Raw genomic sequence first — 21,573 nt, 5'->3', positions numbered from 1 at the left:
AAGTCCCGGCACCTACCTCGTGCTCTCTCTCGCTCCCACGTGCTCGCATACACTCGCTGAAGCACCGCCGCTGGTGCCGAGACGCCCCTCCGCGCGGCCCGCACTCCCTGGCATCCCCCTCTCACAGCTAACGCGTGCATCGGACTCACCTTCTCACGCACATCACACCGGGGCCATCAACACAACTTCTCGTGCCCAGCCTCGCTATCGCGGTGGGCACGGCCACCATGGCCATGGCGCCGTCGTGCGGCCCGCACTACCCCGTCGCGCGCGCTGTGCACCCGATCAAGCGTCTCGGTCCACTGTGGACCGGTGGACCACGCCATCCACCCCCGGTCCACGACACCATCCGTAGACCGGCCAACCCTACGCCGCCACATGGCTGGTCAAGCCGGCCACCCACACCGACTGTGGTGATTTTGCAAATAAGCCCTCGGGTTTATCAGAAAATAACCTACAGTCCATCCCTATTAAAAAATAATTCGGTTTAAGTCCAGATGTTAGCATTTTAGCCCCTGGATCCATCGGTGTTTATAGATTTAGTCCAATAAGCTTTTAAACTTCAGTTTTAATTATTTGAATTATGAAATTAGTTTATTCCACAGAACTGCCATCCTAACTTGTTTTAGCCATAACTTTCATGTTTTAACTCCGATCGATCCCGTTCTTGTCATGTTAGTTTTGTATCCAAATAAGCTACACTTTAGTAGCAATAGTTAACTTGTTTGAACCTTTTGCTTTTCACCATAAATGTAAAATGTTTTATATTTAAATAAATGCCTTTAATCTATAAAAGCAAGTTATGTTCATAACTTTGATTTTTCATAAACAAACACTAGTATTATTAATACCAACATAAATGCCTTCTCAACTATGACCTACTTAATCTAATCTCATTTCATAAACACTTTGTCTAAAACTATAAAGGATAAAATGATGTAAATAATAATAAGTGTTGGTAAATAAAGTATGACTAAAGTTTTAACACCAACTTTTACAATTATTTGTAATTTGGTTAATTCAACTTTGAGGTATTTCTCCGAAAAGTCTATCACTGCATTTCATCTAATAAAATACAACCAGTGTATAGTTGTCTTCTCCGTTATGTTGCAAGCCTCGATAGTCGTGTCTGTTTAATGATAGCTCCATTCTCACTCGTTCTTATGTTGTCACGATCGTAGCAACAAGTCATGTCGTTTAGTGCGCTCTCTTTTAAAGCTTTTCTTTTGATTGATGTTTGTCCCTAGTTGTGATTGTTGTTTGTATGTTTGTGTTGCTTGGTTTCCTTGAGTAGAAGAAGCGTGGTTCGTTAGCACTGAAGATCAGGAGCTAAGGACCGATAGTTGCAGTAGAAGATGGAGATCTAAAGATAGAAGCCAAAGAATTTTGAGTAGTTGTACACTAGGAATAAAGGCAAGTACAGGCACCCTTTGATCATATTGTACCTACAAACTTTAATCACATTTATTTTTCTTTGCATGTGTGTTAATACTGCAAACTCTAAGAACCTTACTAGCCCTCTACTATATTCCTTGTACTCTTGGGTTTTATATATGGGTAGTATAGTGAATAGTAGATATGCTTAGTTGCTCTACTCATCTATTCCATATGATAAATGAAAGTAATAATCTTGCTTAATAAACTCTTCAATGATGATTAATGTTTAAATGATAAACGATGGTCACTTCGGTGATGGAGATGTTGTGGTGCTTGCGAGCATTATGGTTTATTGAGGAAAGGGAGAACGAGTACTAGACCTTGGCCCAATTTCTGGGGGTACTCGTTGCCACTCTCTGTAAGGACTTAGTCATGGAGCGGCCACCTGGGACTTATAGTATAACTTCAAGCTATATGGCTCTTGCTTGACGTAGTATCAGGACCTCTACTAGTAGGATGTAACTTTTTGGTAGGCGTAAGGAAGTAGCTTGGGTATTCATATTAAGAGGTCGGTCAGTTTGGGGTCCCATTGCTATGGGCACGGCTGCCGCGTGCCTTGGCCAAAACTTACGAGTTGCACTCTATTAGCTAGAACTTATGAAAAGTCTCATAGTGAAATCCTACTTGATCACCTTGGTAGTGTTTTGGGGAGTCGAGACCCCGAGCAAATAGGAATCACAACTTAAAGTGAAAGTATACAACCTCTACAGAGTTTGATCAAACTAATATATCAGCCGTGCTCACGGTCATGAGTGGCTCAGACCCTCACACGATGAGAAATTGGACTCACATGGAACTTGAAGAAGGATACTTGGTTGAGGTGGCTACCTCGTGTTTGGCAGGATTGCTATCCTATGTTCTTAATTAGGATTGCTATCTCATGATCTTAATGTGGTTGCTACCCTAAGTTACTATCTGAGGTTGCTACCACAGCTAATAATAATAATAATAATAATAATAATAATAATAATAATAATATTGTTAATTTACTTCCATCTAATTAAGGGTTGGGATGCTTTACTTATATTTAGTAATATGTTGTTTTAATAAAAGAGTTATTGTAAAAGTTTATCAACTTAAAAGCTCACCTGCAGTTAACAGGCTTTTCCTTTGATTAAGACTTGCATGTCATATACTTTCTGCCTGTACTTGTTGAGTTCGATATGAACTCACCCTTGCTATTTCCCTCCGCCCCCAGTGTGCAGTAAAGTGTTGATTAGAAGAAGGACAAAGATGTCATGGAGTTTTCTAGAAGCATACCAAAAGTGCTTGGCGTACAAAGCCTCCAGTCAGCTGTCCCTGAGAAGAATGGAGCCTAAGAAGTTTAGCAACTGTTTCCACGTACTCTGATTGTTGTAAGTGTTATTATAAATATGTTTTCCACTATATATAACATTGTATCCGATATTTCTATTCTTTTGTTGTATGTGTGGACTTCCTAGGAACACACTCTAGTCTTCTTTTAAAAAAACCAGGGTGTTATAGGAATACTCTAGAAGAATCATCAAACACAAGTTTTATGACAATTTCCACAACTTCTGTGATTTATGAATTTTCAGGAATAAAAATAGAATAATCTGAGAAAGAGTAAGAGCCAAGGCTAACTTCTCGCAACCTCTGCATAAAGCTTTCAACCAATTCGTCATTGCGTTGCTTCAGCCTGACTAAATCGGTGATCTTCTTTTCATGAACTCCAGAGAAGAAGTATTTGTGGAATTGCTTCTCTAGATCGGCCCAAGTGATTACTGAGTTGGGAGGTAACGAAATAAACTAGGTAAAAGCCGATCTAGACAAAGATGATGAAAACAGACGAACCCTTAACTCATCTCTGTTAGCAGCTTCTCCACACTGAATGATGAACCTATTGACATGCTCCATAGTCGATGTATCATCCTGTCCAGAAAACTTAGTGAAATCTGGTACCTTGTACCGATTCGGAAGTGGAATTAAATCGTATGCAGGAGGATACGGTGTCTGATAAGAGTAAGTGTTGACTTTGGGCTTTATCCCAAATTGGTCTCTCATTACTTCGGCTATCTTATCGGCCCAATAAGCATCGGCATCTTGCCGATGAGGCGGTTGTGGATCTGGCACCTGCTGATATGCTTCCACGTATCTCTGAGGTGCACGATCTGCATGGAACATCGTGTTAATCATCTGACCTCCAATCTGCTGACCAAGATTCATCGGCTGATTGACCAACCCTTGATTCTGAAACCCAGGTTGGATTTGGCCTTGTTGAAACCCTACCGCCTGATGATTCTGCTAGGGTATCTGTGGAAAGACTAGCTGTCCTGTCCATCCATTGATAGCATTCATCGACATATGCCCTGCCGATGACTGGTAATTGGGCATCATCATTGAATTGACATACCCTGGTTGTGTCATAAACCTCTGTTGCGTCAGCATTAGATCTGCCGATGCATTAGGCATCTGAAACGTTGGAGCTTGAGAATTCCCAGTGTAAGGTCTCGCAGTAGTAGTTGTGGTATACTGGAGACTCTGATTCATCGGTGGATTTGGAGGTGCCGATGCCATAGGAGCCTTGCCTGTCTCGTCAGCCACTTGAGATGTTCCAGGAGTTTTCACCATCATCTCTTGGGGCATACCATATCCCCACCAGTTGGGAGGAACAGATCCCGACATTGCCAATGCCAATAGATCTGTAGCAAGCTTGATTCGCTCGTCTGATGTTGATGGATTGGTCGTCATCGGTGTAGATTGCACATTAGTGATCCCTAATGTGCTTGGAGGAGAAGTAGCTTCTGTACCCGCAGCGGCTGTAGTAGCCGATGGAGCTGTGACCACTGGTGACCTTGGCTGATGATAGGCAGGACCCACATAATTTGGTGGCAATTGACCTTCCTTGAAAGTTCTGGCCACAGCATTGAAAACCGTGTTGGACAGTACGCCAGCTTGATTGATTATGGCACGGTTAATAGCACTATCAACCATGTCTTGAAGTTTACCAGGATTGACTTCAAAAGTAATCTGCCAAGGTGCTGGCAATGCTTCTTTTTGGATCACCTCGCCACTTCTGTTGATACTGAAGGATTTCAAGCATTGCTGCTTGTAGTCCTCTATGGCTTTTGCAATAGCTTGCTTCTGCTCATCTCTGAGATTGGCTTCCGTCACGGGGATAACGTTCTCCAAGTCGAAATCGGTGTTCGATATGTTGATCTTGATCTTGAATCTCAGGTCCCACTGGGCGTGCCAAAAGATATGTTGATGCAAAAGCTGATCTGCAAACACAAAGGGCTAATACCGATTCAAACGTTAAGGCGTGCCAGCCGATTTGACCTTACAATCGGCAAAGGTGGTAACTCGAACACTTTGGTCCCGACAACAGCGATGCGCCCGGATGTCACGGCCAAGAGGTGTTCACGCGGAACTTGAGAAAACGTCGAGTTTGACTCGAGAATTCCTAAGAACTCGTAATAAAAGAGAAAATATGACGAAGTCGTCGAAAAAGTAGATGCTGGAATATGAGTAAAAACTTGTGTTTGATTGATTGATAGATTGTTCATTACATTGCCCTAGGGTCTACATTTATACCCTGTCCAAAAAATTACAATCAGACACAACTAGAACTCGAATTCCAAATTAAACGAAATCCGTACACAAAATGAACTCTAATAACTAAGAAAAATATTAAACTATCCCTAACAGCCAATCGGGGTACCGCCATGAGTCAATCGGTATCCTCCGTGTCTTACTTCAGAATCATTGGCAGATCGCTTCTCACAGCCATCGGCAAACACTGGTATTGGTCATCGGCATGAACATATCACCACTTCTGGTCTTGGCCATATCTGGTTGTTTCCCATCGGCAACTTCCTCCATCGGCAACTTCCCTGCAGACTGGTCACCACTGCTCCATCTGCTGATCTACATTCCATTAACTCCAGATGCGTACCAAAAGATATGTGTCCAAAAAACGGTGTCAACATATATATATGAATTTGATGTTATTATATGAATATTAGTTTGTAACTTGTTGGAGGCTTAGAATGATTTATTTTTGTGTGTGATGTTTGATGTTTATATGTAATTCTCAGATATACTATTGGGTGCGGGTTACCCATCGGGTAGAATTTACCCGCCGGTACAGGTATGGAAGCATTTTCCTATCCGTTTGTGGGTACAGGTAACCCGACGGATAAAAATTAGACTTTGCGGGTACAGGTACGGGTGGCCACTACCCATCGGATATGTACCCGTTGCCATCTCTAGATTAAATTAGGTGGTAGAGGTAATATAGATGTGGTGTCTAGATTATGTTTTCTACGAATGCACCCTATTTTCCAGGCCATGTGGTAGATCATGAAGGTGACAACTTCATTGAGTCCTATATAGTCCACTCTCCGAATCTAGACCTAGTAGAACCCGGTTACATGGAGAAGGATTGATATGTTCTTAAATTCTCTGAAGTAATGTTCCTTATGTTTAGATAGAAGATTGATTTTTGCTATAAATGATAAAGAGTAGAATAAAAGCCCTGAGACTTAGTAGATAGGATGTAAACCTAGGAATTAAAATTTCTAACTGTATCACTTTATTCTACCCTACTTGATTCTACGAGGCATCTCTAATTGTGGATTCCCTATCATTATCTAATCGTCATCATCATCATCATCATCATCATCATCATCATCATTATTATTATTATTATTATTATTATTATTATTATTATTATTATTATTATTATTATTATTATTATTATTATTATTATTATTAATATTATTATTATTATTATTATTATTATTATTATTATTATTATTATTATTATTATTATTATTATTATTATTATTATTATTATTATTATTATTATTGTTGTTGTTGTTGTTGTTGTTGTTGTTGTTGTTGTTATTATTATTATTATTATTAGTAGTAGTATTATTATTATTACTACTACTACTACTATTACTACTATTACTACTACTATTACTACTATTACTACTACTATTACTATTACTATTACTATTATTAGTATTAGTATTAGTATTATTAGTATTATTACTATTACTACTATTACTATTATTATTACTACTATTACTATTACTATTATTGTTATTATTATTATTATTATTATTATTATTATTATTATTATTATTATTATTATTATTATTATTATTATTATTATTATTATTATTATTATTATTATTATTATTATTATTATTATCAGCCTTACCCCTGTTTAGATAGAAGTGGTTAATTGATTTGAATCTAGAGTATGTATTTGTAATTCTTATAGCCATATCAATTTTCTCTTCTAGATCCTTTCTAGAAGCTTCCAGTGGTAAATTTATAAATAACGATACCTGAAACTTTCCTAGGTGAAATACTACAACTGGAGTATTTTATCTGGCGCGTGTGGATAACTTTTGTTTCGTATTTTATAAGTACCATAATTATAAGTACCACCATATTTCTAACATCGTGTTAGGAATGACAATCTAGCAGGTGCAGCATAAGAGATGCCACCCATTTGATGTCCAGCATTGTGATGCTCATGGATCTTTTTGTCATAGGTTCTGATGATGCATCTTGATGTCACAGAAAATAGATCTATTGCCTTCCGATATTTTGGTCTACCTGCTATTTAGAATTTATAGTATGACCGATTACTATGTTAACATCTGTTAGATTTTTTTATGTTATAAATGCATATCTTGATGATTGCAAACCATCAATGAGAATTTTAGCCATGCATAAAATTCAACATTATGCTCATATTATCTTTTCTAACAATACAATGTGTTCATGCTCAAGTTATTAAGGTATTATTTGTCCCCGTTGCAATGCACGAAAATAGATTTGGTGAACTTGCGATGTCGCACTCTCCGTGACTGTTAAATTTCATGAACTTTGCTTTTTATATTAAATATTACTTTAACGTTGATATTTAATTTTACAGTATTATTATACTATTGTGCAATCCATGAGTTTTTAGTACCAAAATTTAGTTGTCTCATAGCAACACAGGCGTGTTACCCCAAGCATTATTCAGGGCGTGTGCGTTGTTCATTCAACCAATGCACACTTTTCTTTTCTGACTCTGTTTTTATTTATGTTCATAAGTAGTTAGTACGTGTTTTCTATTTTGGGTCTACTTTTTTTTGTCTTACTGAGCGTTGAGGGTGTACACGCACGGAGGAGGGAGGCGCATGTGTCAGATCTTGTTTACATAAAATATGCATATGGTACATAGAACTTTAAAATATAATAACATTCTTGTCAATCATCTATTTTTAATTCTGTTTACACCATAATGTTTATTACGATGAGATCTATAAAAGTATATCCATGTTGGATATATTTCAGAATAATGTTTGTAATCATAAAGTTTTGCGCCTAGAAATATAAAGTTTAAAATGCTGTAGTACAAAGTTTTAAAACTCGAAGTGCAAAGTTTCGAATTAAAAAGTTTCATTTTAGGTGTACAAAATCTGAAATGAGATACTATAAAGTTCATAAATTTATATGTAGAGTTTTGAAGCTAGAAGTACAAAATTTTAAATATACTAGTATAAGCTTCCTAAATTTTAAGGTAAAAGTTTTAAATGTGCTAATTTCTGAATTCAAAAGTAAAGTTTTGATACTAATAGTATAAAATTTATAATGTGATAGTTTAAAGTTTTGAACATACCAATATAATGTTTGTAATGTGATAGTTCAAAATTTATAAATTTTGAGTGTAAAGTTCTCAACCTGCAGTATAAAGTTTATAATATGATAGTTCAAAATTTTGAAGCTAGCATATAAAATTGGTAATGTCATGGTCCAAAGTTTATAAATTCTGAATATAAAGTTTTAAATCCATAAATATAAAGTTTATAATATGATAGTTAAAAGTTTATAAATTTTGAGTATAAAATTTTGAACCTTGTAATATAAAGTTTATAATATGATAGTTTAAAGTATTAAACCTAACAGTATATAAATTTTTTTATTTTTCTGTACGGTTGACTTGTTAAACCCGTATAAAATATTATAAAAAATAAGATATATGAATTCTAAAAAATAGTACTTCTATATTTGTTTAGATGTGAAAACATCTCCCATCTTTTTCTTCACCCACAGCCCTGTTGTCCCGAAAGAAAAGAAAAAACTCGTAGAATGAGCCAGCATAAATGAAAGCAGATAAAAAAAAGCAGAAACACTAATAGACTGACACCTTGTTTAGTTCACTCTTAAAATCAAAAAGTTTTCAAGATTCCCCGTCACATCGAATCTTATGGCATATGCATGAAACATTAAATATAGGCGAAAACAAAAACTAATTACACAGTTTAGCTGTAAATCACGAGACGAATCTTTTGATCCTAGTTAGTCCATGATTGGATAATATTTGTCACAAACAAACGAAAGTGCTATAGTACCGAAAAATTTTTACTCTTCGGAACTAAACAAGGCCTGACTCAAATGAAAGTAGTCAAGAGAAAGTAGAAAGAAAAAATAGAAAAAGAATTAGATCTAAAAGTTCGTACGCTCAATATACATGCATCCGTACTAGTGCGAGTGCGTGTGCGTCAGTACGATTGTGAACCAACCGCGCAGAGGAAGGTTAAAAAAGAACTCTAGAAAAGGATGACCCTAATTCTACGTAACTAAACCTGGTCTTTCTTTGGGAAAGACTGGAAAAGAAAAAGAAAAGGAAAAAAAAAGAGCAAAATCGCCGAACATTTCTCGAGCAATTTCTACCTCTTGCATCACAATTCCCAGCAGTTAATCTCGGTCACCTCTCGTGCGCATCAAAATCCATCCATCATCGTGGGAGAAAAAGAGGAGGAAAAAGAGCAAAAGAATCTGACCGGAGCCCAAGTTGCCAACTTGGGACGTCGTTTCCCGTTACGCGGCGCAGCACAGCACCGCTCGATCGAGCAAACCCAAACCCTTGGCGTGGCGGAGCCCTCTCCGCCGCCGCGGCCGCGCGCTAGCCACCTACGCTACGCCCCGGCGGCCGGCGCACCCCCCCCTACCCTCCGTTCGGCGCCCGCCCGCCAAGACGGGACTGCTCCGGCCGGCGGCCCGTCTCCGCACCACGCTCGCTCCCCCGTCCCATCGTCCGACCCCACCCGTCGGCCGCCGGGATGGCGGCGTCGGGCGGGGACGCGCCGGAACTCGCCGGTAAGCCCCTCCACCTCGCTCACCCGCCCGCCCGCCGCGTCGTGGGGTGGCCTGCGCTTTATGCCCTGTGTGCGATCGACCGAACCCCCGAATTTGTGCGAGTTTGGATTTGTTTGTTTCCTTGCTTGCTCCTCCTCCTTACGTCATCCATGGCTCGATTCGCTTAGGTGTCATGGTACGTTGTCGGTTAGCTGTGCTGCTACACCTTGTCATACTTGTATCCATTTACTCACTAGATAATTATTATTACTATGGTTCTTGATTTCTTGCCCTCAATTGATCATACAATTCACTCAATTTTATCTTGCACGACCCCTCTAACGCCCCTGCCATTGAGGTTGGCCAATTTAGTGTCAAATCAAATTGTACATGGAGATGAAACTGAGATGGTAGTTCAAAATTGTACATGGAGGATCCAGAGTGATTAAAAAGCAGCACCTATTGTTTTTTTGGTATGTTTTTTCACACTAGTACTCTGTTCGCCTCCACTTTTTTTCCAGTTGCGTGGTTTATTTGCTACTGTCACAGTGTTATTGCTTCAATTCATGCTATCTCGTATTTTAGGTGGGGAACTGTGAAAAGACTAAACTTTCCACCTGAAATGATCAATACAATGTAGCACACCTTTTCTTTTTGGTATTAAAGGGAATAAGGAAGTTTCTCAACTTCCAATTGAGACAGATGTGCTTTGAATGTGTACAAGCTAAAGCTTCCATGTCTACATGCTTTATACAACTTTATAGGTAGTTCGAGGTGACTATTTGGTAACCTAGAAAAATGGGATTCTTTTTTTTTTTTTACATCAAGGGATCAAATTCAAATAGTTATCTGCGCTAAAATTTCTATTGGATGGCTTATGATTTGTCAGCAACACATCCGTGATCCAGTGTTTCGAGTTATTGTGCAGCAGCAGCAAATGAAATTTTCGTGAAGCAAGTTTTAGACGTAATAACTCCCCACGAGATGTTTTACAACCTTGATGCATTCATGAATAATAGATATGACAAAAGTTTTCAAGATTCTATTTTTTTACTAAATATTTTTTGGAATCTAGGTTTCCCAAACAAATCTTCTTGCTTCTTGGGTATCCTGGTATTTGGTTTGGTTTAAACTGTTGGATTTTGGTGCTAAACTAAAAATTAAACAGTCCTTAATTATGGGTGGAAAGCCCAACTTCAATAAATTGGGCTTACAAAATCTGTGCAGCCCAATTGATTGTTTACGCAGGTTGTAACAACAAATCATAGAGCCAAAGCAAATTGTCTTGCCTGAGTTGTGAAATCATGGGGCGCGTTTGGTTGGTTACCCAACCACGCCAAAATCTGCCACATCTCCACGCCGCACATTCAGCAATTGTTTGTACTGATTCCCACAGTTATGGCACCGCCGCAGTCTCCAAACAACATGCAAGTCATTTTTTGCGCCACAGGTTGCCAAAAGTTCGGTGGACAATTTCAGCGCCCATCTTTCGGCGCGGACGTGGCTTTCCTAGGTGCCAGCCAAACACGCCCATGGTATTGGAAAGTTAGGTGTCATCAGATGAAAACAGGACCTTGTGATAGGTCTCGGCACAAATGAGTCGGCATCAACTATTTAAATAGCAGGGATTTGCGTGACTCAACCCTTCCTATTTTCTCAACCAAAGGGGAAAAAAAGAACCTTTCGGTGGCCGGCGGCGCCGCCTTCCACTGGAGCACACCTTCATAGCCTCCTCCCTGACGGCATCCATCCCCCCACCCTCCCTCTCACTCACTCAGTTGGCAGGTGTTCCTCCTTGCCCCATTTCCTCTGCCAGGATGGCGCTGAGTGGGGATCCGTTCAGATCTGCCGGTAAGCCCTAACTCGCTTGGATTGTTCGAATTTTCCGCATGGTGTCTCTTCTTCGCTGTGAGCAATCAAACCTGAATCTTTCCTTCTATTTGATCCATCTAATCTGCTGTGGATGGGTTTGTTTACTGCTTCTGTGGGGCACTAACCTAGCCTATGCATCGTCCATATATAGTTTGATTTTTATTCTTGTTCTGTCATGTGATCTGTGGGTCCTGTACTCCTGTGTTGTGACACCATGTTGCTGTGCATCTACCTATGGGTAGTACTGATAGCCACTTATTTATGTGACTGATGTTTTCTTTTTAGGAATACTCTCTGTGGCTATATTTGCGCAGTTTGATTCTGTACATGTTCTAGATCCACTGTCAGTAAGCAATTAATAGTCGCATTTGTTGAGAATGTTTCTGGAGAACTTCAGATGGCATCTTTAATCAAAAGGAACCCTTTCCTCAAATAGTTTAAATCTATGTTGGACTCAAAGGAATGTATTGTTGAAATGTTAATAATGGTTCGGTCAATGTACTTTAAACAATCTTTTGTTGGTTTAATCAGCATATGGATCTTGGAAGTTTCGTATGTGAATTAGTTTATTGAGTGTTGCTTATTCTCAAAATCAACTATGCATTGGTTGATGCTTTGTTGAGACCAAATTGGTACCCTTGACTCCAAATAGCTAGGCCTTCTGTGAAGTTGACCTACTATGAAGGCCTTCAAGTCCTGCTTAAGGCAGGGAAACATGTAGAAACCTTTATCATTTTCCTTAGGGTTAGATCCTAGAACGCTGGTGAATGGCAAAGGTTTTGAAAAATGCCATCAGATGTCTCACACATGGAACCATGACCCATGTCAGGATCATGGCCCTCTGCAGTTTTCAGAACTGAAAATTCTGTGGTAATATTTGTTTTTTAATATACGTTTTAAATGGATTCATTTACGAAACGATGTTCAACTTTCCATACTTTTAATGCTGGAATGAGTCACTACTCAAATGTTGTTCTGGCTTGTGTAGTGGATGGAGGCACAGAGAGAGTACATATGAATACAATGTGTCATTAGCATCTGGCTTTTGGGATTAATCTGATATCATGCAATGTTCAGCTGCATACCAGCAACCCAGTAATATTTTGTCAAATGCCTGTCAGTTCATTAAAATGCCATTAAGCTTTGGATTCTTTTCTTTGGCAAGGTCATCTTAACACTCCCTTCATGTGGCCTGGATTAGGCTAATTAATGTGGCTGCAAGATTTTTTTTTTCAGCACCTGAGTTACTTTCGACTTGGGTCAGCATCATTTCACTGTGTCGTACACATTTCCTTGCATGACTAATACCTGAACATGATTCCCTTCTTCTGCAGTGATAACAAATGTTTGTAATGCTGCAAACGCACCTGAAGAAAATAGGCTTGCTGGTGACAGCAACACCATTTCAGAAAATGCCCAGGAATCATTGAGTTCCTTACCAGAACAAGAGTCAAATGATGCTAGTGTTAACACAGAAAAGAAAGAACCTGGCATTTCAAAATGCAAATCGGTGGAAGAAATACCAAAAACAGTGACCATAAAGAGGTGCAAGAACATTGATTCAAAGAAAGTCTCCTTGAATAACAATAATAATCCAAGCTTTACTGGCAGTCCAGCTCTGAAAAAGCAGCCGACAAAGGGGGGCCAACTTTTTCAACTACATGAAAATGGAATGTCTCAAGACACAAAGCCTCCTAGCACAAGGATATGCATAAATTCAGCATGCAAAGCTGTCTTCAACTCAGATAATGCATTTTGTAAGAGGTGTTCATGTTGTATTTGCCATGGTTTTGATGATAACAAAGATCCTAGCCTTTGGCTGGTATGCTCATCAGAGACTGGTGATCAGGATTGCTGTGGATCATCCTGCCACATTGAGTGCGCACTCAAGCACCGAAAGGCAGGATGCATAGAACTTGGACAATCTATACAGCTTGATGGTAACTACTGCTGTGCTGCATGTGGCAAGGTTATTGGAATACTGGGGTGAGTGATTTTACATCTACCTTGGGGAGTTATCTTAATTCCAGATGGAAAAAGTTTTATATATGGCTTGTTTGTAAGTATATATGGCTTGTTTGTAAGTAGTCATGCTACATGAAGCATTGCTGGCTCCTGTAACTTCCATATGTTTTTTTACCTCTTATCTCGACACCTCATTGACTTGGTTGGTTTAAAATTATATATTCTCCTTCATATTGGTGAACCTTGTTGCACTCAAAAATATTTCATATCTGTAGTTACTGCAGCATTATGTGCATATATGATGTCTGCTATGTTTAACTCTTATTCCTGTCTCTTTTTTCTTTTCTTGTTTTGGCAAACACTCTTTGTTATTTTTGGATCTAACTGGGCCTTTGAATATTTTGAGCAGGTTCTGGAAGAGGCAGCTGGTAGTTGCTAAAGATGCCCGTAGAGTTGATAATCTCTGTTCCCGCATATATCTGAGTCATAGACTTTTGGATGGCACAACTCGTTTTAAAGAGTTGCATCAGATTGTAGAGGATGCAAAAGCAAAGTTGGAAAGTGAAGTTGGCCCCCTTGATGGTACGTCATCCAAGATGGCTCGTGGTATTGTAGGCCGGCTGCCTGTTGCTGCTGATGTGCAGAAACTTTGCTCTTTAGCAATTGAAAAAGCTGATGAGTGTCTTAGTTCAAACATTCAATCTGAAACAAAACAAAATGGTAAATTATTTCAGTCTTGTAAAGTTTACATCTTTCAGTTCCACTCTGCAATTGGCAAATTTGACAAACCTAGTGTAATTTTTTTGATCTGCAGATACACTCCCATCTGCCTGCAGGTTTAAATTTGAAGATATTACAGCTTCATCTTTGGTGTTGGTTCTGAAGGAAGCTGTTTCCTCACAGTATCATACTATCAAAGGCTATAAACTCTGGTACTGGAATAGCAGAGAAGCACCTTACACAGGGGAGCCTGCTGTTTTCCCCAAAGACCAAAGAAGGATTCTTATATCCAATCTGCAGCCCTGCACAGAGTACTCCTTCCGCATTATTTCATTTACTGAGGATGGTGAACTGGGCCATTCTGAATCGAAGATCTTTACCAAGAGTGTGGAAATTATTCATAAGAACACAGAGCATGGAGCAGAAGGTTGCTCATCTTCTGCCAAAAGAGTTGGTAAGAGACAAAATGTTAGGTCATTAGGCTTCCAGGTGCGTCAGCTGGGTAATGTATTCCGAAAAGCACAAACTGAGGAAAATGGTTACCCCAATGCACTGTGTAAAGATGAGATTGAAGATTCATGTGATCAGAGTGATTCTTTGATACCAGATAAGGACCAGGTTCCACGTGGTGCCTCCCGCAAGCTCAATCTGAATGAGACCTCAGTCCCAGACCTAAATGCAGAGGTAGTCATGCCAACAGAGTGCTGTCAGATTGAGAACGGCTGTAGTTCTGGAAAGAATGCATTCACAAAGTCGAATGGTTGTGGTGACTCTGAAACTTGTGCGGAGGGGCATGTAGGGGATGCACCAGCCATGGAATCCCGGTCTCAGAGTCGCAAGCAGGCATCAGATTTGGAGCAGGAGACCTGTGTTGATGATAGCAATTTGGTGGCCCGTGCTGCTAGGCTCTTCGCCCCGAAGTTAGGCCAGTTAGATGACAACTATGAGTACTGTGTGAAGATTATACGTTGGTTGGAATGTTCCGGCCTCATTGAGAAGGATTTCAGGATGAAATTTCTAACCTGGTTCAGTTTGAGATCGACAGAGCAGGAGCGGAGAGTTGTTATCACCTTCATCCGCACCCTCATTGATGAACCGAGTAGTTTGGCTGCGCAGCTTTTGGATTCCTTTGAAGAAATTGTTACCAGTAAGAGGCTAAGAACTGGTTTCTGTACTAAGTTGTGGCACTAACCAGATAGGGAAAGCATGAAACTGCTATCTTATACTCTAGTATTCTTACATGGGCAATATTAACTGGGATGACAGTGTCATAGTACTTTTATTTATTTTCTGATAAATGTAGTTAAACTGATGTTGCTGAACATATTTGCCATGATGATATACTCTTACATGGGCAAAAATTATCTGGGATGACAGTGTAATGGTACTTTTGTTTGTTTTCTGATAATGTAGTTGCCTGATGTTGCTGCGGCATGGATATTTGCCATGATGATGTATTCTTACATGGGCAAAATTAACTGGGATGACAGTGTAATGGTACTTTTATTTGTTTTTATGATAAACGGTGTTAGTCTGATGTTGCTGTGCTTGGATGTTTGACATGGTGATAAAATATATACTACTGGCGTTTCTTATCAGGTTTACAGTGTGTCACTTCTTGTTCGAAGTTCGAACTGACATGTTCTGTTATAAATCCAGACGTTATTGATTTTATCCTTGTTTAGTTCCCAAAAAGTTTTGCAAAATTTTTTACATTCCCCGTCACATCGAATCTTTAGACGCATGCATGAAGTATTAAACATAGACGAAAATAAAAACTAATTGCACAGTTTGGTCGGAATTGACGAGACAAATCTTTTGAGCCTAGTTAGTCTATAATTGGACAATATTTGTCAAATACAAACGAAAGTGCTACAGTATCGATTTTCCAAAATTTTCCGGAACTAAACAAGGCCAGTGAAGCGCAAAAGTTTCAAGAAACCAAACAAGCTGGTGAAAGTGGTTATCATTTTGCTGTATCTGATACTATCGCATCCTTATATTAAGATCACATGAAAATTAGATGAGTTAAGGGCTCATGTTACAGATGAGCCTGCACATAATGACCATTTCCATGAATAGTCCCAGGTAACCAAGGGGCACCATGCATCCATAGGATAAGCCAAGTTTACACCATACACATACACTGGAGCAATACATTCAACCAGGCGTTGGATAGAGACCATTGGTCAGTGCTCAGTAGTTACAATCACAAGATTTACTGCCTGAAAACACAGAACTTCCATCATCCATCATTATAGCTGTTCTGCAACCTCTTCATTCTGTCCCTCCACTGCTTTGGTTTCAGCTTTCAGCTCAGCATCCTCCACGGCCATGGCCTCTGAGATTATTTCGCAGTGCTCTCTTGTGCTTTCCTCTGGTCTTTCTGCTTCAAGAACACACTCCAACCGATGCAAGAAACCTTCTTCAACTTCACTCAGATGGTCATCTATTTCTTGTTCGCTGTCGAAACAGGTGTTATAGCGTACGAGATAGTCTGCATGTCGCCCAGACTTGCTGATCTGGCTGTGCATGTCGCTCAGCTCACAGCTCCTGTCCATGTCCCGCTCGCTGCCATAGCAGCACTCGGCATAATCATGCTGACTGGATGATGCTGGAGATGAGTATGGTGTGTACTCTCCAGTCGCTGCATCATCACGCTCCCGAAGCGTCCTCAAGATCAGTGTCTTGAGAAAGTTCATGACTTGGACGGCATGCATCAGGGCTGTCAATGGATCTGACATCTAACATAGAACAAAAAGGTAAATTTAGCTGTTGAAGTTATGGAGATCTACAGATTGCTCGCGATTTTGTTGTATGGGAAGTACATGAACATATAAGATCACCTCCTATCCTGCAAGATAGTAAATTACCTGTGTCATGTTGGGGGCAAACACCATGGCTATGTTCCTAGCATTCATCTTGTTGAGTTCCTCCTCTTCGACAACATCAGACATCAGCTCGACAGCCCAATTGAGGAGTGCTGCCTGAGTGGGGCGCAACATCGACACAAGGTCAAGGAACTCCCCTTCAGAATTGCATTGAAGCACTTGTTCAGGGGAGAGGCCATCAAGGACACCTTCTGGAAGTTCCCTGAACCATGCCTGTCCAATTTACACGTACATAAGTTTCAGTTCTCTTATTTCATGGAAGTGGTGTTCAGTGTTATGTATGTTCAAAATCAGTTACATTGTAGCTGAAACATAGTTTCATGGTTGTTTCAAGCTAACAGATGTCCTACCTTAATCAGGCTGGCCAAGCAGTGAACATCAATGTCCTCAGGTACAACTCCTTTGTTCAGCTGATCCCTCACGTGCTCCTCTTGGTCATTCTCTGGATTGATGCGAAAGATACCCTCAGCCTGCAAATGAAATTTTAGCAATTCAATGTGAACAAATCAGATTCATGTCACATGACAAACATTCAAAAGGCTTAGTTTATAATAGATTCATGTGTGATCACCTTCAGCCCCTCCTGGGCATACAGCCTCTCCTGCATGAGAAGCAATATCGTGGGGACTGAATTTCCCTTGCCATCATACGTGCATTGCATTGATTCAGCCGAGACACCGAAAACACTGGCACTAGAGAAAACAAAAAGAGAACGAGCTTGATGAATTCATGAGTCGTGGATTGAAGGGTTCAACTGGCAAATCTTGGGGTACGGTCCAATGCAAATTCAGACTTGTTACAGTGTTTGATTCAGGAATAAGAATTACATTGGATGAGTGTCAATGTTGCTGTAACTGCACAAAAGTTCTGCTTAATACAGTGCATAAGGAACAGGAATTGAATGCATCAGTTGAACTCAGTGAAAGGTTCTCACAAGCCTGTGAAAAACAGAGTTCCTCTGGTACTGTGCAGATCCAAAAGCATATAGCTGCAGAAACTGAAGTTGCTCTAGTTATCTGAACTTCTAAGGAACAGCATCCTCAGATCAAGGACCTGCTCCAAATTGGGAGCTCTCAAAATCATGAAGTCATCCTTCAAAATCATGAAGTCATCCTTCAGGAATAAGAAAATGATTCTTGCCCCGGAACCGAAAATTTCGGCGGAAGCTTCCATTTTGAATCTTCTGGTGATGCAGGACAGCAGGAAAGGCGAAGAGGAGGTGGTGGCGGCGGTTTCTCACCTGGCGCTGGGCACGCGGCAGGGCATCTCGTCCTCGAACTCGCTAGGGAGGCCGAGGAAGCCGTGGAAGCGGTCGAATGTGACGTGGGAGACGTGGCGGACATTCGTCGGCCAGCCAATCTCCATCTCCCCGAGCACCACCGCCGCGTCGTCGTCGTCGTCCTCCTCCTCCCTCGCCGGCCACCCGGCTCCGCCGGCGGCCCCGCGCTCCACCCGGCACGCCACCACGGAGCGCCGCACGGCCGCGAGCAGCAGCTCCAGCACCGCCGCTCGCCGCCGTCGCTCCTCCTCCCCGCCGCCACCTCCGCCGCCGGCGGCGGCGGCGGCCCTCTTCCCCCCGCCGCCGACGCCGCCCTTGCACCCCGCGCTGGAAACCACCACCACCCCCGTCATCCCCGCTTCACGACCCCTCCTACCTACGGCCGTCTCACGCAGCAACCGAGGAAGCGGGCATGGACCTCGGCTCCCCCTGCCCAGCTTCTCTCTCCTCCTCCTCGTCGTCGGAAACTCGCTGCCGGCACACGGATCGGAGTTGCTCCCTTCTTTGTGGAGTCCTCCTTCCTAGTCGCCTCTCTCTCTCCCTCTCTCGATGGAGTTCTTGGAGAAAATCGAAGCGAAAGCAATGGGCTTTTCCCTCACTCTCTTCTCTCTCATCTGCTTCTTGAAGGCAGCAGCAGAGCTCCGTCAGCGAGATGGAGCAATTAATGAAGGGACGGAGAGGACAAGTGGACTGAAACGCGAATAGTTTTGAACGGAGAGGGGGCGCGACGCAAAAGTAGCTGGACCGGATTCAAACTCTGACGACCCGACCGTGGCCTTTCCGCGGCAGAGGCGCTGCAGAAAAGCGACGACAGCGACCGACTCCACTCTTTTTCAGGACCACTGTACCTCTCAAAATATTAGCCAGAGTATCCAATATATGTGAAAAATTTTTGGATTTCATACTGTAGCACTTTTGTTTGTTTGTGGTAAATATTTTCCAATCATAGACTAATTAGGATTAAAAGATTTGTCTCGCGATTTACAGTCAAACTGTGTGATTAGTTTTTGTTTTTGTCTATATTTAGTGCTTCATGCATGTGCCACAAAATTCCATGTGACAGGAAATTTTGAAAACTTTTTGAATTTCGGGTGAACTAAACAAGGCCATAATATAAGGGTGTGTTTAATTTCCGTGAAATGCAAAATATAAAATATCAAATATTTTGAAACGATGAAATATAAAATGCTAAATTTTATATAGGTGTATTTAGTTTCATCCAAAATGTTAAAATTTTTAGGGTCCAAAATTCATGAAGCTGCTCTTGTAGAATTCAAAATACAAGATACTAAATACTTTGAAATTATGAAATGCAAAATGCTAAATTTTTCATGAGTATGTTTAGTTACATCCAAAATTCCAAAACTTTTAGGGTGTAAAATACATGAAGCTACTTTTTTGAACCTTTTTGGGTTCTTGAGACAAAAATTCAGAATACAAAATGGCAACCATTTTGCCAAATAAATTTTTGGATGCTGTTTAGTTTTATTCTACAGAATGGTGGGCTAAAACCCAAAATATTTTGGTCCCAATAGGGAGATAAATAGGCTCTTAGGGTTTTTTTTTTGGCTTGAGGCCAAAATTTAGAATGCAAAATGGCAACCATTTTGCCAAAAATTTTGGATGGTGTTTACTTCCATTCTGCAGAATGATGGACCAAAACAGGCCCGTACATATGGCAGCGCAAGTGGAGCGATGTCACAAGGCCCAAAAAAATAAGGGGCCCAAATTTTATTCAAGTGCATATTATACATACATAATTCCATTAATACAAATTAGGTAATGTAACTCTTAGTATATACCCATATGATGTTTTATGTCGTAAGAACAAAAGGCCTAGCAAGACACATGAGGATAAGGAAAGAATACTCGGATATATTATGTAATTCTTAGTATGGTTAGAAAAAGCATATGCTACAAAATATAAAGCCCCGGTTTAACTTGATAATTACTAAATTCTCTCATAGCATATATATGGAAAAAGTTTTGACATTAGAATGTACTCCTAATTATAAATCCAATTTAACCACTTTTGTTGTACAACTTTTCATACAATTAGGCTGATCATTGACCAAACATAACAAAGTTCAAATCTCAAATAATGTGCAGCTTATATTTTGAGATAAAGGGAGAATAAACATTTAGGGCCCTTTTTAAGTTTTGCACCAGGGCCTCGAATTCTTAGGGACGGCCCTGGGCCGAAACCTAAATTTTGTTGGCCCAAACGAGGAACTAAACAGAATATAAGTTCTTTTTTGAAAAACTACACAGATATAAGTTCACTCTTAAAAAAACACACACACAGGTATGAGCTATTTTTTGTGTCTGATTTTTGCTCCAATTAATAGCTTAAATATAGGCCTCAATACCATCTCCAGCAGCAATAATTTATTTGATATCGATGATCATCAATACCGCTTTTCTGAAATATTAGGACGGATGTTGCAATACATCACTAATAATCTCTCCCAATACATGAAACCTGCATGTCATATTATAAACTTTATTTTCTCTTAACTCTCTCTCTCTCTCTCTCTTAGCTGCATTTCTTTCCCACCCCGATGCAGGAGCCCCTCCTTCCTCTCCTCCATCGCTCATCGACGGAGGTCAGGGGTGGAGCCAGAAATAAAAGATAGAGAGCAACTTTGATTTTTTGGGAGGGGGACTTAATGATCTATTAACACTAAAAGAGCTAATAAAGGATTAGTGGAGGAATCAATAGGTTGTTGGGGGCTGCCAGGCCCCCCTAGCCCTCCCTCCACTCCTGGTGGAGGTGCTCCTCCTCCAGTTGATATGAGATGACCATGGTGGGCTCCCCCCACCTCGGATCCACAACGAGCACCTCTCCTTCGTCACCATCTTGGGCCCTCCCGCGTAATGTTCATCTCGCCATTTTGGAGCTCATGCTGGGACAGGACGCTGTCGAAGTGGAGCTTTTCGCAAATGCGTCTTCCACTGGCAACCATGCCATCTCTGATGAGCAGCATAGGAGAGAGAAGTGGTAGTTAGGGCTGAGTCCGGGCTATTTGGGGAGATAAAACGCTACTTTCATTTGCAACGTCCAATAAATACCGTTAGTGTTCCATTCATTTAAAGTCATAGACTTCCATTAGCCATCGGCAATGTCCCAATGAAGAGAATAAAATATGAAGTCATGAAGGAAAAAAAAGAATGAAACGAGAAAAGAAAAAGGAAATGATGGAAAAGGAACGGCCTCCTCCTCTCGATCCATTTGCCAACCCCGAAGCCCGAAAATCCGAACTAGGCTACCGCCGTCCTTTAACCTCACTGTAAGTGAGA

At 40.7% G+C, this 21,573-nt stretch overlaps 2 protein-coding genes across 4 annotated transcripts; one reads left to right on the top strand and one right to left on the bottom strand.

The window, feature by feature from the left end:
- On the top strand, positions 9,075 to 15,644 carry LOC8064630 (VIN3-like protein 1). 3 transcript variants are annotated; one of them, XM_002443233.2, is made up of 4 exons: positions 9,075 to 9,567; positions 12,753 to 13,404; positions 13,793 to 14,103; positions 14,198 to 15,644. In XM_002443233.2, the coding sequence occupies exons 1-4, from the start codon at positions 9,531 to 9,533 to the stop codon at positions 15,292 to 15,294; spliced, it is 2,097 nt and encodes a 698-aa protein (XP_002443278.1). In that variant the 5' UTR covers positions 9,075 to 9,530; the 3' UTR covers positions 15,295 to 15,644. The 3 variants fall into 3 exon arrangements, with proteins under 3 accessions (XP_002443278.1, XP_021301949.1, XP_021301950.1); XM_021446274.1 differs by lacking the exon at positions 9,075 to 9,567 and adding an exon at positions 10,059 to 11,397; XM_021446275.1 differs by lacking the exon at positions 9,075 to 9,567 and adding an exon at positions 12,407 to 12,513.
- On the bottom strand, positions 16,123 to 18,946 carry LOC8067224 (rho GTPase-activating protein 2). Its single transcript, XM_002442199.2, has 5 exons — positions 18,235 to 18,946; positions 17,566 to 17,686; positions 17,345 to 17,464; positions 16,977 to 17,207; positions 16,123 to 16,847 (listed from the first exon to the last, which is right to left on the bottom strand). Exons 1-5 carry the CDS (start codon positions 18,624 to 18,626, stop codon positions 16,359 to 16,361), a joined length of 1,353 nt encoding a protein of 450 aa, XP_002442244.1. The 5' UTR covers positions 18,627 to 18,946; the 3' UTR covers positions 16,123 to 16,358.

Source organism: Sorghum bicolor, chromosome 8 (genome assembly GCF_000003195.3).
Source record: "Sorghum bicolor cultivar BTx623 chromosome 8, Sorghum_bicolor_NCBIv3, whole genome shotgun sequence".
Lineage (NCBI taxonomy): Eukaryota > Viridiplantae > Streptophyta > Magnoliopsida > Poales > Poaceae > Sorghum > Sorghum bicolor.
The sequence above is the reverse complement of the archived record's forward strand: the minus strand, read 5'-3'. Positions and strand labels throughout refer to the sequence as shown.

Excerpts from the sequence above, each read along its gene's own strand:
- LOC8064630 (XM_002443233.2), top strand. The coding sequence starts at position 9,531 with ATGGCGGCGTCGGGCGGGGACGCGCCGGAACTCGCCG. Across the intron at positions 9,568-12,752 it reads GGACGCGCCGGAACTCGCCG|TGATAACAAATGTTTGTAAT; the intron begins GTAAGCCCCTCC and ends CTTCTTCTGCAG. Across the intron at positions 14,104-14,197 it reads ATCTGAAACAAAACAAAATG|ATACACTCCCATCTGCCTGC; the intron begins GTAAATTATTTC and ends TTTGATCTGCAG.
- LOC8067224 (XM_002442199.2), bottom strand. The coding sequence starts at position 18,626 with ATGACGGGGGTGGTGGTGGTTTCCAGCGCGGGGTGCAAGGGCGGCGTC. Across the intron at positions 17,465-17,565 it reads ATGCCCAGGAGGGGCTGAAG|GCTGAGGGTATCTTTCGCAT; the intron begins GTGATCACACAT and ends TTTCATTTGCAG. Across the intron at positions 17,208-17,344 it reads GCTTGGCCAGCCTGATTAAG|GCATGGTTCAGGGAACTTCC; the intron begins GTAGGACATCTG and ends TAAATTGGACAG.